Below are 15,939 nucleotides of genomic sequence, written 5' to 3'. Positions count from 1 at the left end.
GCTCAAATGACGAGACGCGGGAAAGAAAACAACAAAAGATAGTAGAATAGGATAATGAGGATATATGTATTTTTAAAGGGGAAAAGAGAATTGTAAACATAATTATTTTACAGGTACAATCGGCTGTACGTACTGTAAGTCTCGTTTCACAAGGTAAAGTTTACCTGTGTAAGCCGTGTGCTCGGCCGTCACGGCTCGGCGCGCCCGCTCGATGTAAGCGACGAAATGTGTTAATATTAGCGCAGAAACATTGAATATAAACGCAGAAACACTGAATATAAACGCAGAAACTCTTAATTCTATCGCCGAATCTGTTAATTTCACCGTCGCATCGGAAAAGTTTGTCGATTCCCAACCTCCGACAATGTAGCAATAAATAGCCGTGCACGTAACGAAGTTGGGTATATTGTGACTGATACCCTCTGTTATTCGGCCGTCAGCCGTCACGATCCACGGCGGACAGAAAAATACTTAATTTTACGGCAGAAATACTTAATTTTATTGATCGAATTGGAATTCTGAGGAAAAGTCTTAATATAAAGGGTTAATACTGAATAAAAAAGCACATATGTTAATCCTGCCGAAACTTGTTAAAAATTAAGTATTCTGCCGTTATTCTAACAAGTTTCGGCAAGATTAACACATTTTGGGTTACCAGTGCATGTTTTGTTTACTACGGAGAGTGGTGGATGTTGCGCATGCGTTAAGGTTGAACTGCACTGAGAGCCGGTCGGGAGGACGCATTAGGATTCCCATAATAAATATTAATTTCTTCGCATACAGAGCGATTTTGATGGGAGATTTTATTTTTCTATTTCATAAGAAATTATACTGGATATATTAACACCATTTTACCGATTTTAGCCCTTCTTTGCCCGACTATTCGCTTTAAGCACGCTCTCTCTCTCGATAATCATACATCAGGGATTGAGCAAGCACTCTCTCGATAACCATACATCTGTGATTGAACCCGCACTTTATCGATAACCATACTTCAGGGATTGAGTCAGCACTCTATCGATAACAATACATCAGGGATTGAGTTAGCACTCTATCGATAATCATACATCAGGGATTGAGCCAGCACTCTATCGATAATCATACATCAGGGATTGAGCCAGCACTCTATCGATAACCATACATCAGGGATTGAACCAGCACTATATCGATAGCCATACATTAGGGATTGAACCAGCACTCTATCGATAATCATACATCAGGGATTGAGCCAGCACTCTATCGATAACCATACATTAGGGATTGAACCAGCACTATATCGATAGCCATACATTAGGGATTGAACCAGCACTCTATAGATAACCATACATCAGGGATTGAGTTAGCACTCTATAGATAACCATACATCAGGGATTGAGTTAGCACTCTATCGATAACCATACATCAGGGATTGAACCAGCACTATATCGACAACCATACATCAGGGATTGAGTCAGCACTCTATTGATAACCATTCTTTAGGGATTGACTAATCACGGTTTGTGTAACATACACAATATATTATCTCATCGTTGATTGGCTGATGTGTATAAATTTATACATAAGTGGATAGTATATAAGCAATGAACACGGACATATTAGATACATCAAGTAATAACTCAACAACAGTAAGGATACCACACGGTGGATACATATCATAACAACAGTAGGGCACATTACAGGATAACCAATTTACAGAAAACTAGTATCGTTATAATGCATATCTACATTGTCGTAATGGTATTAGTGTTGGTAAATACCACTTACCAGCAAACCATGGGTCCGGAACGTGAGTTCTGTAAAGCAGTTCAAGAAAATGAAATTTTAGAGAAGGCATTGCCTCTTATTCGACGTCACCTTGAGGCCGAGACCGAATCCAGTAAACTTCAAATGGACGAGGTCAACGCTAAACTTAAAGCGGTAAAAGCCGAACTAGAAGCAACAAAAGAACAAAATAACGCCATGAATGTTTCCCTGGAAGCTGTAAAGGCAGAATTGGAAACAACAAAACAACGCAATAACGCCATGAATGTTTCCCTGGAAGCTGTAAAGGCAGAATTGGAAACAACAAAACAACGCTATGACAATGGACTGCAAGGTATCCGTTTATTTTCCCATGCTACTGCCTCTTGTGTTGACATGTTTTTTTCTTCCTACTAATGTATCTAGTTTAAAAATGTCTCTATTTCCCCGTACTAATGTATCCAGTTTTAAAATGTCTCTACTTCCCCGTACTAGTGTATCTAGTTTTAAAATGTCTCTATTTCCCCGTACTAATGTATCTAGTTTTAAACTGTCTCTATTTCACTGTACATCATGTACATAATGCCACTTGTTTTATAATATCCCTGTTTCCCCGTACATAATGTGACTCGTTTTATAATATCTCTATTTCCCCGTACTAATTTCACTAGTTTTATAATATCTCTATTTCCCCGTACATAATGTGACTCGTTTTATAATATCTCTATTTCCCCATACTAATGTATCTAGTTTTATAATATCTCTATTTCCCCGTACTAATGTCACTAGTTTTATAATATCTCTATTTCCCCGTACTCATTTCACTAGTTTTATAATATTTCTATTTCCCCGTACTAATGTCACTAGTTTTATAATATCTCTATTTCCCTGTACATAATGTGACTAGTTTTATAATATCTCTATTTCCCCGTACTAATGTCACTAGTTTTATAATATCTCTATTTCCCCGTACATAATGTGACTCGTTTTATAATATCTCTATTTCCCCGTACTAATTTCACTAGTTTTATAATATCTCTATTTCCCCGTACATAATGTGACTCGTTTTATAATATCTCTATTTCCCCGTACTAATTTCACTAGTTTTATAATATCTCTATTTCCCCGTACATAATGTGACTCGTTTTATAATATCTCTATTTCCCCGTACTAATTTCACTAGTTTTATAATATCTCTATTTCCCCGTACATAATGTGACTCGTTTTATAATATCTCTATTTCCCCGTACTAATTTCACAAGTTTTATAATATCTCTATTTCCTCGTACTAATGTCACTAGTTTTATAATATCTCTATTTCCCTGTACTAATGTCACTAGTTTTATAATATCTCTATTTTCCCGTACTAATTTCACTAGTTTTATAATATCTCTATTTCCCTGTACATAATGTGACTATTTTTATAATATCTCTATTTCCCCGTACCAATGACACTAGTTTTATAATATCTCTATTTTCCCGTACTAATGTCACTCGTTTTATAATGTCTGTATTTTCCTGTACTAATGTCACTAGTTTTATAATGTATTTATTTCCCCATACTAATATCATCAGGTTTTTTTCGTGTCACCGTTTTGTCTACGCAGACTCTGTTCCACTATCACCTCATGTGTTTATGGTAGATACATTATAATTACCAAAATTTAAGAACAAAATGTATTAAATCATTACAAAAAAGTGTATCATTAACGGTACATTAGTTAATAGTTTTCTCCGAACGATTCCATGTATTAATGTTATAAGATTATGCAATGACAGTCAAAGGGAGATAATTTAGTTTTCGTGTATAAAGAGTTATTTCCCTTCATGGGAATCTCTTGGTTTTGAACTGAACAGACATGTTCTTGTGTCACTACTTATTCCAAGATGTAAGAGAAGAGCGAGTTCCCTAAGCCCTCTCACTACACTACATGGTGGAGAATTCAAATCGGGATTGTGAGTTATTATCATAATGTAACGTTTGGAGCTGAATCGCCTGTGTGGCGGACGAGTATTACTTGTCAATCAGGGCTCGCCGGCCAGACGTCATTCCGTACCATGTCCTTTTGGGCGGGAAAGATTTTTTGTGATTTTACAATTTTGAATGACTTTGTATTATACATTATATAGTTTGATGCAGATATATCAAAACTTGAACCCATATCTTTTTATTTGACATTAGATCAATGAATTTGACATTTTCGCCAATTTAGAAATTGTTAAAAATATGTCTGACGAGTCACCCAACTTTTGCCGTAGTCGTCGACTAGGGTACTGTGAGCATTATTGAAGTTTATGTCATATGTTGTCTAAGGAAAGGGATTCCTTGAACTGTTTATTACTTATTGGAAGAACCATTCAACAATATATGCACGTACAGTCTGTATTGTTGAATGGTTATTCCGGTAAGTAGATTTCTAATAGAATCTAGTTTCAAACTTTGTTAGTAACTTAGTATAGTGAAACAGGTGGTGTGAATGTTCATATTATGCCATATTCAGAAGATACATTATATGTATGAAGACACGACAAAAAATGTTTCGTTGATTTTTTTTTATGTATTAAAGGCCCATTACCTTTCCGGAGCAAAATATAAAGGTTTCTTAAAAAACATTAATAACATCAGAAAATGCATACCGATGACCTAAAATAAGGTTACGACACCAAACATATGCAAGATTTCCTGCGTAATATATGAAAACAGTGGAGAGTAAATTCGCTGTTTTGCCGTCTGGCGCAGTGATAGTCAACTACCGCGCGGTATTTAGGACGACGGCGGGAACATAATACGACCCGCGTTATGAAAATAAACATTTTATTTATTTTAAACAAATCGTTCAGAAGGTGATGAATATGTAGTATTAATGGTAAGTTACTCTACAAAATTATCGATCTTGTTTTACATTTCTATTTTAAAAATTAAAAGCCGTTTCGGAAAGGTAGTGGGCCTTTAACTGAATTGTATTTGAAGTTTGACAAAAAGGTTCCAGTCTCCATGTGATCGGACCAATACAATATCTACGTCATGGCTCCAGTCTACATGGCTACAGGTCAAACAGAAGTTGAAATAATTGGATGATGCAGAACTTTCAGAATATAAACAATATTTTTACTTTATTTAAAACTGTGGTTTTCAGCTTTACTAAACCAGCCTGTTGACTTTCTAAGAACTTTATATTATGTTTATAATTGTATTTTATTAGTAAACTGAAGTGCTTTAAGTGCCATAAATGTTTTCGCAAAAATTTACTTTTAAACTTTAAGAGCGGAATCTGTACTAATAACTGTTGGTACACACACTTATTATCTCATCTATATTTTTTCTGTTTAGGTCTTACGAGTTGTAGTGATATCATACCTGGCAGTCCCTCCGGTATTTACACAGTGACCTTGACCCCTGGCCGGAGTGACGAAGTTTACTGTGACATGGACACAGACGGAGGGCCATGGACAGTAAGAATAATTATGATAGTTTAATCTCTTTCTCTCTCTCTCTCTCTCTCTCTCTCTCTCTCTCTCTCTCTCTCTCTTCTCTCTCTCTCTCTCTCTCTCTCTCTCTCTCTCTCTCTCTCTCTCTCTCTCTCAGAACGGGTGGCCAGAACGGGATTCGAACCCGGGACCTGCGAGCTCTACCGACTGAGCTACCTGGTCACCGATGATCGACCCAGTCTTTTAAAGTCTTCGCCCTCGGAAATATACTTATCCCTTATACCACCACCGTCTGTAACAGGAGAAGAGAAAATGTAGCGGCCAGACTGGGATTAGAACCCTCGGCCACTGATCGACCCAGTCCAATCCCGCTCATCCTCGATACTCCAGGGGTTCCGATCACTAACGATCTCTACACCCCTGGACTATCTCATAGTAAAACTAGAGGCAACAGAATAGAACAGGTAATTTAGTCATTTGATGTACATCAAAGGAGCCGTATAAGGGTACACTGTTATGGAAAGTCATAGCTGTCTTATGTGGTAAATCTTAAATATGTTATGTGGTTTTGTCTTTATATTATGTGCTTTTGTCTTTATATTTTGTGCATACACCAATATATGATGTGGTTTTGTCTTTATATGATGTTCTTTTGTCTTTATATGATGTGGTCTTGTCTATAGTATGTGCTTTGGTCATTATATTATGTGCATACACCAATAGATCTATATTATGTGGTCATTTCTTTATATATCAGACGTTTTAAAAATTCAGTTGGAACTAAATTTATGGGGTCGTTGTTTGACCAACACACATCTAAATGTCTTCTTGAGAAATTTTCTTTTCTTCAGTGGAAGCTGAATGATTTTGCTGATTCAAATTGAAATATTTGTAAGTATGGGTGCAGAAATGAAAATAAAAAGGGAAATATATGTACAACACTATTTTCCCAAACAGTGAATGGTATTATTTGCACACAAATGGTACAAAAAAACTCGAGTTGACCGAAAGTATAAAACACTCAAAATTCATAAATCGACCCGAAGTGTCAATATTTACTGCAAAAGCAAAAAAAAACAAAAAACAAAAAAAAACAAACAAAAAAAAACAAACAGAAAAACGATAGCTTTGAACAGACAATACAGGCACACACAAGTATTTGATGTGCTACATCTATTTCTGACATTCGGTAATATTTCTAATTTTACTAGTTAGCTCACCTGGCCCGAAGGGCCGGTGAGCTTATGTCATGGCGCGGCGTCCGTCGTCCGTCGTCCGTCCGTCCGTCCGTCCGTCTGTCCGTCAACATTTCCTTTAAATCGCTACTAGTCCTAGAGTTCTGCATGGATTGTAACCAAATTTGGCCACAAACATCCTTGGGGGAGGGGGAACAGAACTTGTATAAATTTTGGCTCTGACCCCCCGGGGGCAGGAGGGGCGGGGCCCAATAGAGGAAATAGAGGTAAATCATTTAAATCGCTACTAGTCATAGAGTTCTGAATGGAATGTAACCAAATTTGGCCACAAACATCCTTGGGGGAAGGGGAACAGAACTTGTATAAAATTTGGCTCTGGTCCCCCGGGGGCAGGAGGGGCGGGGCGCAATAGGGGAAATAGAGGTAAATCCTTTAAATCGCTACTAGTCATAGAGTTCTGCATGGATTGTAACCAAATTTGGCCACAAACATCCTTGGGGGAGGGGGAACAGAACTTGTATAAATTTTGGCTCTGACCCCCCGGGGGCAGGAGGGGCGGGGCCAAATAGAGGTAAATCCTTTAAATCGCTACTAGTCATAGAGTTCTGAATGGAATGTAACCAAATTTGGACACAAACATCCTTAGGGGAAGGGGAACAGAACTTGTATAAATTTTGGCTCTGATCCCCCGGGGGCAGGAGGGGCGGGGCCGGGCCCAATAGGGGAAATAGAGGTAAATCCTTTAAATTGCTACTAGTCATAGAGTTCTACATGGATTGTAACCAAATTTGGCCACAACCATCCTTGGGGGAAGGGGAACAGAACTTGTATAAATTTTGGCTCTGATCCTCCGGGGGCAGGAGGGGCGGGGCCCAATAGGGGAAATAAAGGTAAATCCTTTAAATCGCTAGTAGTCATAGAGTTCTGCATGGATTGTAACCAAATTTGGCCACAAACATCCTTGGGGAAAAGGCAACAGAACTTGTATAAATTTTGGCTCTGACACCCCGGGGATAGGAGAGGTGGGGCCCAATAGAGGAAATAGAGGTAAATCTTTTAAATCGCTACTAGTTTTAGAGTTTTGCATGGAATGTAACCAAATTTGGCCACAAACATCCTTTTTGGAAGGGGAACAGAACTTGTATAAATTTTGGCTCAGGCCCTCCGGGGGCAGGACGGGTGGGGCCCAATAGGGGAAATAGAGGTAAATCCTATAAATCGCTACTTGTCCTAGAGTTTAGCTTGGATTGTGACCAAATTTGGCCATAAACATCCTTGAGGAAAAGGGAACAGAACTTGTATAAATTTTGGCTCTGACACCCCGGGGGCAGGAGAGGTGGGGCCCAATAGAGGAAATAGAGGTAAATCCTTTAAATCGCTACTAGTCTTAGAGTTCTGCATGGAATGTAACCAAATTTGGCCACAAACATCCTTTTTGGAAGGGGAACAGAACTTGTATGAATTTTGGCTCAGGCCCTCCGGGGGCAGGACGGGTGGGGCCCAATAGGGGAAATAGAGGTAAATCCTATAAATCGCTACTTGTCCTAGAGTTTAGCTTGGATTGTGACCAAATTTGGCCATAAACACCCTGGGGGGAAGGGGAATAGAACTTGTATAAATTTTGGCTCTGACCCCCTGGGCACAGGAGGGGTGGGGCCCAATAGGGGATTTAGAGGTTGATATTAAAATTCCTTCAGAAAAGAAACAATGAACCTGTATTCAGAACATTACTTGGCATTACAAACCAGGTGAGCGATACAGGCCCTCTGGGCCTCTTGTAATTGGAATCGGTTGGAAATTGATAATCGATTAATCGGAATAACCGATCGATAATCAATATTAAAATCGGATACGGATATTTTGTATAGATCTAATAACTTTGTTATTTAACATTCAGCAGTCTTTTTTCTAAATCACTCTGTTACCTACTGATGGTAAAAAAATGTTAATTGTTTTGATCATATCAAAATTTAGCTTAGCTGTTGAAACGTCCTCAAAGTTAAAAAGTCCGAAGAAGGGATAACTTAGGCCTATAGATTTCATTCCCAGGATGGTCATGGGTTATACCGTTTCCACCCCGCCGTCTGAAACGCACCCTGTCTCCGATTGTCTGTAACCAGAGGGTTGTTAGCGCATTGTCAGATGAACTCCGACATAGATTTACATCGAATTTGTTCGTTTAGAAGTTAGGATGTAGAGCTGCAAGATCGATTTCTCATAGTAGCTTCTCCATTTTTTCGCGCGAATTAAAACGGTTTCTCTCAAGATGACGTTTGAATGCGTGTCGGTAAAACAGCGGCCCCGGACATTTGGTTCCAACTGAAACATCAAACCGTTTGATATACAAAACATCATATATAGACAGAACCACACAATATAACGACAAAACCAAACAATATAAAGACATGATCACTCAATATAAAGACAAAACCACATAATATATTAAAGATTTACAGCATAAGACAGCTATGGCTTTCCATACACTGTGGTTGACTGTGTGGCTTTGATGTTAGGCGTTGCTTTCCCTGTAGTCTTCAAAGGGATTGTTTTCTGGCTTGTAATTGGTTAAGATTTGTTCCACTGAACTGCCTCCAGTTTTACTATGAGCTAGTCCAGGGGTGTAGAGATCGTAAGTGATCGGAACCCCTGAAATATCGATGATGGTGTTATATAACCCTGAACACTTGTCATTGACTAAAAATTCCGTGTGACGTCATGTTTTTACTTAAATAAAAAATGAACTGCTGTACTATCGTTTCCATATTATAAATATCGCTGAATTGTTTTGTTTATTTAACTAACAGGTGATACAGAACAGACAGGACGGTACTGTAGACTTTTACCGGAACTGGACGGAATATCAGACAGGATTTGGTGACTTAGACGGGGAATTCTGGGCCGGTAAGTACAGTGTATATATGAGGTACTACAGAAGTCTATTATTATCCACGAATGATGTCTTATGTTTCTGTACAAAAACCAAATTAAGATAACAGTAACAAATGTATGTGCTTAGACACAAAATAATAATATTAATACTATCGAGAATAACGCATCATGCATTATATTTTTGTAATTTTTACAGTTTGATTGTTTTTAGGAATTTGTAACATGTGATACAAAGACATATATTAAATCAATGTCTGACGATTTAATAAATATTTTTTTGTTAGGTCTGAACATAATACACCTCCTAACCCAGAACGGTTCCATCCTTCGTATCAATTTGATGTCCTGGAAGAACGATACACAGTACGCCGAGTACCGGGACTTCCGTGTGGGGGACGAGTCATCGAAGTACCGACTGTCGGTATCGGGATTCTCCGGGAATGCCACCTGTAAGTTTTTTGTTTGTTTGTTAAGAGTTTTATCTCATTAACAAACATTTAGAGAGCATCATTACCAAATCATTTTATTAATAAGACAATTATAAAAGTTCCCACATTGTACGTTTGTATACCAGGAAAGCGTTGAAACCCTAAACATACTATTACATATAAATATAAATATCTTACATACGATATATTTTATAATTTGGGTCTACTAACATAGGAGTCACATTAGATAGACAAACAGTTATAGAATCATCACCGAATGAGGTGAGAAATTAGAAACACATAATGTCGGCTATCCATTAGATTTGTGTGTGTTTACTACAACTTGGCCTGGTCCATCAGTCTTTTTTTGTATAAACATATAAATTGAATACCGACTTGAGTTAAAACACATTGATTCACATATGAGTGTATGAATGTAGTAGTTAAGTATAATTAAGATTTTAGTCAGCTTCAGTTGGTCCCCGAACTAGTATGACAGTACAATATAACCTCGATGATCGGTGTAATCAATCCTGTATTACCTGTCTGTGTTTTGACAGTTGATGCTATGAAGTACAACGACGGTTACCAGTTCTCTACCTACGACAATGACAATGACGTGTGGGGAGATGTTAATTGTGCTGTAGACCGTCACGGCGCCTGGTGGTACGGATACTGTAGTGTTAGTAACCTGAACGGGCCGTACGTACAGGATACTGGGGATGATTGGAAGTCGATGTATTGGGGAGGATTCTACTCTGGCCGGGGTGACGTACCTATGATGAGGTCCAGAATGATGGTGAAACATCCTGGTGTTTAACACGGACAACAAACAAATCCACAACTTATCATGTATCTTATTCCTTGTTATTTTCCACATTGTATCTATTCTTATTGTCTTCGTTTTGTTGTTGTATTATTTGTATTTCATCAAACAGTTGGTTTAAAATCCGTGTATCGTTACTGTGATTTAATAACATAAACATCAGTCAATATAATCATATCGGTATGTGTAATAATATAACTGTGTCTGTTGAATGTCTTAATAATTAAAAGATTTCTAAGGAAAGAAAACCCTAGTTGTTATTTATCTCTCCAAATCAAACTTGATTCCCAAATCAATGTCTTGAATCATTATTCAGTCAGATACCGATAAATATAATTGTAGCCTTCTCCAGGACAGCACACACTATTTAAAAAACAAAGGAAATTGTTTTGAAAATATAACACAATTTTCATGTATGGGAAATTGACCTGCAGTCCCGTTTTCTTTCGAATTGATTTCAAAATGGCGGGAAATCATAGTAAAATTACAATGAAACGTCGAGGTATGAGAGAAAAATACTCTTTTATACGTGGATATGAAGGATAGGGATATTCTACCCTCGGGATCACAAAATGTTATAAAAACCCCGGCAAGCCTTGGATTTTACAACATTTTGTAACCCTCGGGTAGAATATCCCAGAGTCTTATAATATACAATTCAAATTCAAATTCTTTATTTGCAATAAGTTTTTCAACTAATTTGCTTTTTACAAAGAATAATATCAAAATACAATTTGCATACATACAGGATAAGTGGAGAATGGACAAAGCATTACATTAATGACTTTCTCAAAATAGTTGCATTATAAATATATTTACTAAGTAGATTTAATTATTTTATATTTGTAGTACTCAAAAGTTTGGTTAATTTAAATACAGATGGTTTTTCCCAATAATGTCTTTTTATAAATTTCTTTCTAATATCTTGATAAATTGGACAAATGAGAATAAAATGATATTCGTCCTCAATATCACGATGAGGGTCACAAAACTGACAAACACGCTCACTTCTATCTAAATTTGAAAAACGTCCAGATTCAATGCACAAGTTATGTGCCCATAACCTTATTTTTGTCAATACAATACGATTTTTTTTTGGAATATACTTTGTCAAATAAGTTTGTAAAACAACTTGATTCACCAGGTCACGATATAAATAGCACTTCGAAGATTTTTCTAATATAGATGACAACTCTTGAAAAGCTATATCATTATTTCTTGGTTTGATTATTGGTAAAATATTTGAAGGAACAACTTTATGCTGGTTTACCCAAACATCACCAAAACCATGACTGTACAATATATCTTTAACACGTTCTACCCAATTAAATACATTGTTCGATTTTGGTAAATTCAATAAAACATTTTAAGCAGTTTTTAAAATACAGTTATTAGAATTTATAATTTTCAACCAGTATTTTATCATTCGATACTTTCTGGTGTAAAAAAGAGGAAAACGCCCAAGTTCAAAATAAACCATTACATTGCATGTGGATTTTTTTAACATGTAATACCTTTTTACAGAATTCAAGCTGTATCTTTTCAATATCTGGAGCTTTACAGCCACCCCAGACTTCCGATGCATAACTTAATACACTGTTAACATATGTATCAAATAAATTTAAAAGAGTAACAAAATTGATTTGCATAGATTTACATTTTGAAAACAAAGCAAACACAGCCTTTCGCCCTTGTTCTGACAACTTTTTTTTGTAATGCATTAAACTTATTATTAAATTTAAAAACAACTCTCAAATACGTAAATTGGTCTACAACTTCCAACTGTTTGTCATCATAAAACCAACAATCTTCTTTAAGTAATTTGCCACTTTTTCTAAAAACCATTATTTTTGTTTTTTTCAACATTCACAGTTAGATTCCACGTTTCACAATAATTATGTAGGTTGTCCAGCATGTTTTGTAAATCTCTGGCAGATTCCGCAAACAAAACTAATTTGTAATCATTTACTCCATGTTCTATAAAATAGTTTTCAAAGGCATTAACATACAACGAAAACATTATCGGTGACATAATTTCTCCTAGAGCAAGGCCCATATTGTTTACAAAAAAATCTGAACATCTCCCATTTATAGTTACACAAGATTTTACTTGGCTATACATTGATTTAATAGTTTTGAGTAAGTTTCCTCTAATTCCAAGTTGAGATAATTTAAACCACAATTTGCATCTATCTATAGCGTCGAAAGCTCTTTTAAAATCCACAAAAAAGCAAAATAATCTTTTATTGTCATTAAGAGATTTAGTAATAATAGAATGGAGCACAAAAATAACATCAACTGTACTTCATCCAGGGCGAAACCCAAATTGGGCATTAGTAACAACACTGTTTGATTCCGACCATTGTATAAGACGCTTATTTAAAATTGATGTAAACAGTTTTACAGGGTCACTACGGTCTCCTTTCTTATAAACTGGTATAATTACAGCAGTTGACCAAGCTTCAGGGAAAAAACCTGAGTTCAAAACATTATTGAAAATTTTATTAAGAACAAGATTCAAGTCTGTACTGCATTCGATAAGATATTCGTTAAGAATGCCATCCAGGCCGTGAGATTTACCTCTTTTCAACCCCCTAATAGCCTTTTCAATTTCCTGAGTGGTAATGGGTTTATCTAAATCCTCAAACACAGTAGAGTCATCCGTATTATTATGGTGAACCTGGTCATTACTATTAATAGAAAGCTCTTGGAAATGATCATAAAAATCAGATATATGTGCTGTTGGGTTAACTTGTTTTCTAGAAGAATGTTTTTTTATAAAAATATCTAGGGTTATGTTTCTTCAAATAATCCAATATTTCACCTTCTACCTTTCTATACATGTTTTTACGCTTCCTTTCTGCTATTTTGTATTCTCGTTTACTTGCATGTACTGTGGGATTTGTCTCTATTAAATACTTTTAACTTATATAAATACCGACCTCTTAATCTTTGTAGTTCTTCATCAAACCATGGTTTGTTTTCCTCGGACACACGTGAATGAGACCGGAAGTTTTGTTCTGACCTCGCACGTGCTGACCTCTCCGGTCGCTCATCAACCTTTTCTACTTTCGTGAATGGAGATAGTAAATTTGTCAACTCATGCGTGACATTGTAAACACGTGTGTTTATAGACTCAGGAGTTATTTCCCTTTCAATATTACTTGCAGCGTTAATCCTATCAATATTATCACGTATTGTTGTAACACATTGATTCTTAAAACTATCGTCCCATTTATACACAGACCTCTTAGTACCTGACAGATCTACATTAAAATTATCAAATGTACCAGATAAATCTGATTTAATTTCGATATGTAGAGGAGCGTGATCTGAAAATTCTGTGAAACTACAGACAATAAAATTATCAATAATTGAAATTAGCTGGGGATGCACAATAAGGTAATCAATTACACTCATACCGCTTCTACCATGGAATGTAAAATCACTGGAAAAAAGTAAATTTATTTCTTCCGTTCATTATTCTTAGGCCAGATGCCTTACATAGATTTAACAGTCTTGTACCATATTCATTCAATACCGTGTCAGGATTAATTCTTTTGTCAATGTCAACATCTGTATCATTTGTAATAAAACTTTGCAAATGTTGTTGTATATTCTGATTTATATAATCTTGTCTAATGAAATCATCATCCGCACGTGTTCTGCAATTCAAGTCACCAAAAACCATAACATCACCCTTACTTGAATATTCAGCAATACAGCTCTCAAGGTCAAAAAAATAAATCACAATTATAATACTGATAGTAATTGGAATTGGCAGGAGGGATGTATACACCCGCTACATATAGATCATTTTCACTGCCAAGCAGTATTTTATCTAATTTTATCCAGGCTATTGTATCAAAAAGTATTTTATCAACTGTGACATTTTTTTTAAGATTTTGATTGATCAGTATAACAATACCTCATCCCTGTGCGTGTCTTGTCAATTTTCGTGGAATACAAAAACAATCATATCAGCAAAAGTTAAGAGAAAAATCATTTGTTATCCAACAATCAGTCAAAAATACAATATCGTATGTTCTTAAAATTAAAAGCTTTTTCATCTAATTTATTATTGAGACCACCATTAATGTTCCATGATATTATCTTTAAATGTCTCTTATTGTGTCCAATCTCTGCCTGTTCCTATTTTTTTCCAGCTCGTCCTTTCTGTGGGCTTTTCACATTCCGTGTGGTAGCATGGCCTGTATGCAGGTTACCATCGATATAGAGCTTGTCCTTCACTTTTACGGCCCGCTTCCCTTCATCGCGCGCTTTTTTACATATGGGCCATAACTCTTGACGGACAGCTTGTATTTTCTTCGGGTACTGCTCACTTATGTAAATATCCGACCCAATCAGTTTCCTAGAATTTTTGCGTACATCTTCCCGTTGGTGATATGAACTGAATTTAGCAACAATTGGTCTCGGTTTCCCGCCTCGTTTTTCTCCAAATCTGTGCGCTCGGTCGATGGCAACGTTATCAATGTTAAAGTTATATGTGCCGTAACTGGGCGATAATTTTGACATGCTATTTTTCATCATTAATTTATTAAAAAACATAAGGTTTGATGAATAAAGCTGTAAAAATCATTCAAATGGCTTCAGATGACTTATAAACGTTAGTTATAACACAGATATTTTGTACTGTAAAATTGTTGTTTTTATGCCTTAAATATGTTTAAATGAAAACATACCTGCAGAAGTCACTTTACAATTACTAAAAACATTGTAAAAATGTGTAATGAAATTGTAGACCACAATTTGGCTTCATGGTCTCACCGTGTGTACTCATTTCACTTCACTATTGATGTAAATAAATGATTTTTGGCAGTACTGCCAAAAATCATTTTCAGCTCTTATTTGTACATGTAAAATTAAAACCTATGCATTGAAAGCACTGTAATTTTCAAAAAGTTGATAAATTTTGGTGCTGAATAACATATTAAAAACTCATCTTGATTCGTGAGTATCAAAAATACGGCACATATAACTTTAAGCTTATCGCGACACAGGTCAGGGACAAGCTGTATACAGTCCTCGCGCACTGCCGTGTCGGACTCGTTCACTTCCTGAATTCCCAAAAACAGCAAGTTGTCTCGCATTGAGCGTGATTGTAAATCAACAACTGACTTTGATAGGTTTTTACATTTCAATATACCAGCGGCGTAGGAAGCGGCATGTCTTTGTTCAGATCGAGCAGGGTTGCATAGTGGTATGACGACATTCACAATTATCATTTCTAAATGCAGGTAACTTTAAATCGAAAAATTACTATGATTAGAATGCTTTAAAATCATCAAATTACATCGTAAAACTCATATCGGCCATTCTAAATATAATAAAATGATTTTTGAATCTTGTTTTGTAAAGTTGTATTATTTAGCTGTTGTATAGGTGGCCATCAGGTATATGTAGTCTTCGT

The 15,939-nt window shown here is 36.1% G+C and overlaps 2 protein-coding genes across 2 annotated transcripts in view; both read left to right on the top strand.

Moving 5' to 3' along the window:
- LOC138305441 (angiopoietin-related protein 7-like) overlaps nucleotides 1-15,939 on the top strand; it is a 163,936-nt gene that overhangs the window by 51,920 nt on the left and 96,077 nt on the right. The window lies entirely within an intron of this gene.
- On the top strand, nucleotides 1,592-14,117 carry LOC138306648 (fibrinogen-like protein A). Its single transcript, XM_069247089.1, has 5 exons — nucleotides 1,592-2,095; nucleotides 5,072-5,193; nucleotides 9,170-9,266; nucleotides 9,539-9,703; nucleotides 10,243-14,117. Exons 1-5 carry the CDS (start codon nucleotides 1,714-1,716, stop codon nucleotides 10,500-10,502), a joined length of 1,026 nt encoding a protein of 341 aa, XP_069103190.1. The 5' UTR covers nucleotides 1,592-1,713; the 3' UTR covers nucleotides 10,503-14,117.

This window comes from Argopecten irradians, chromosome 13 (assembly GCF_041381155.1).
Source record: "Argopecten irradians isolate NY chromosome 13, Ai_NY, whole genome shotgun sequence".
Classification (NCBI taxonomy): Eukaryota; Metazoa; Mollusca; class Bivalvia; order Pectinida; family Pectinidae; genus Argopecten; species Argopecten irradians.
The sequence above is the reverse complement of the archived record's forward strand: the minus strand, read 5'-3'. Positions and strand labels throughout refer to the sequence as shown.

What these genes read in the sequence shown, in the direction of transcription:
- LOC138306648 (XM_069247089.1), top strand. Translation starts at nt 1,714, where the DNA reads ATGCATATCTACATTGTCGTAATGGTATTAGTGTTGGTAAATACCACT. An exon ending in AGACGGGGAATTCTGGGCCG is followed by an intron (nt 9,267 to 9,538) that starts GTAAGTACAGTG and finishes TTTTTTTGTTAG; the next exon opens with GTCTGAACATAATACACCTC. An exon ending in ATTCTCCGGGAATGCCACCT is followed by an intron (nt 9,704 to 10,242) that starts GTAAGTTTTTTG and finishes GTGTTTTGACAG; the next exon opens with TTGATGCTATGAAGTACAAC.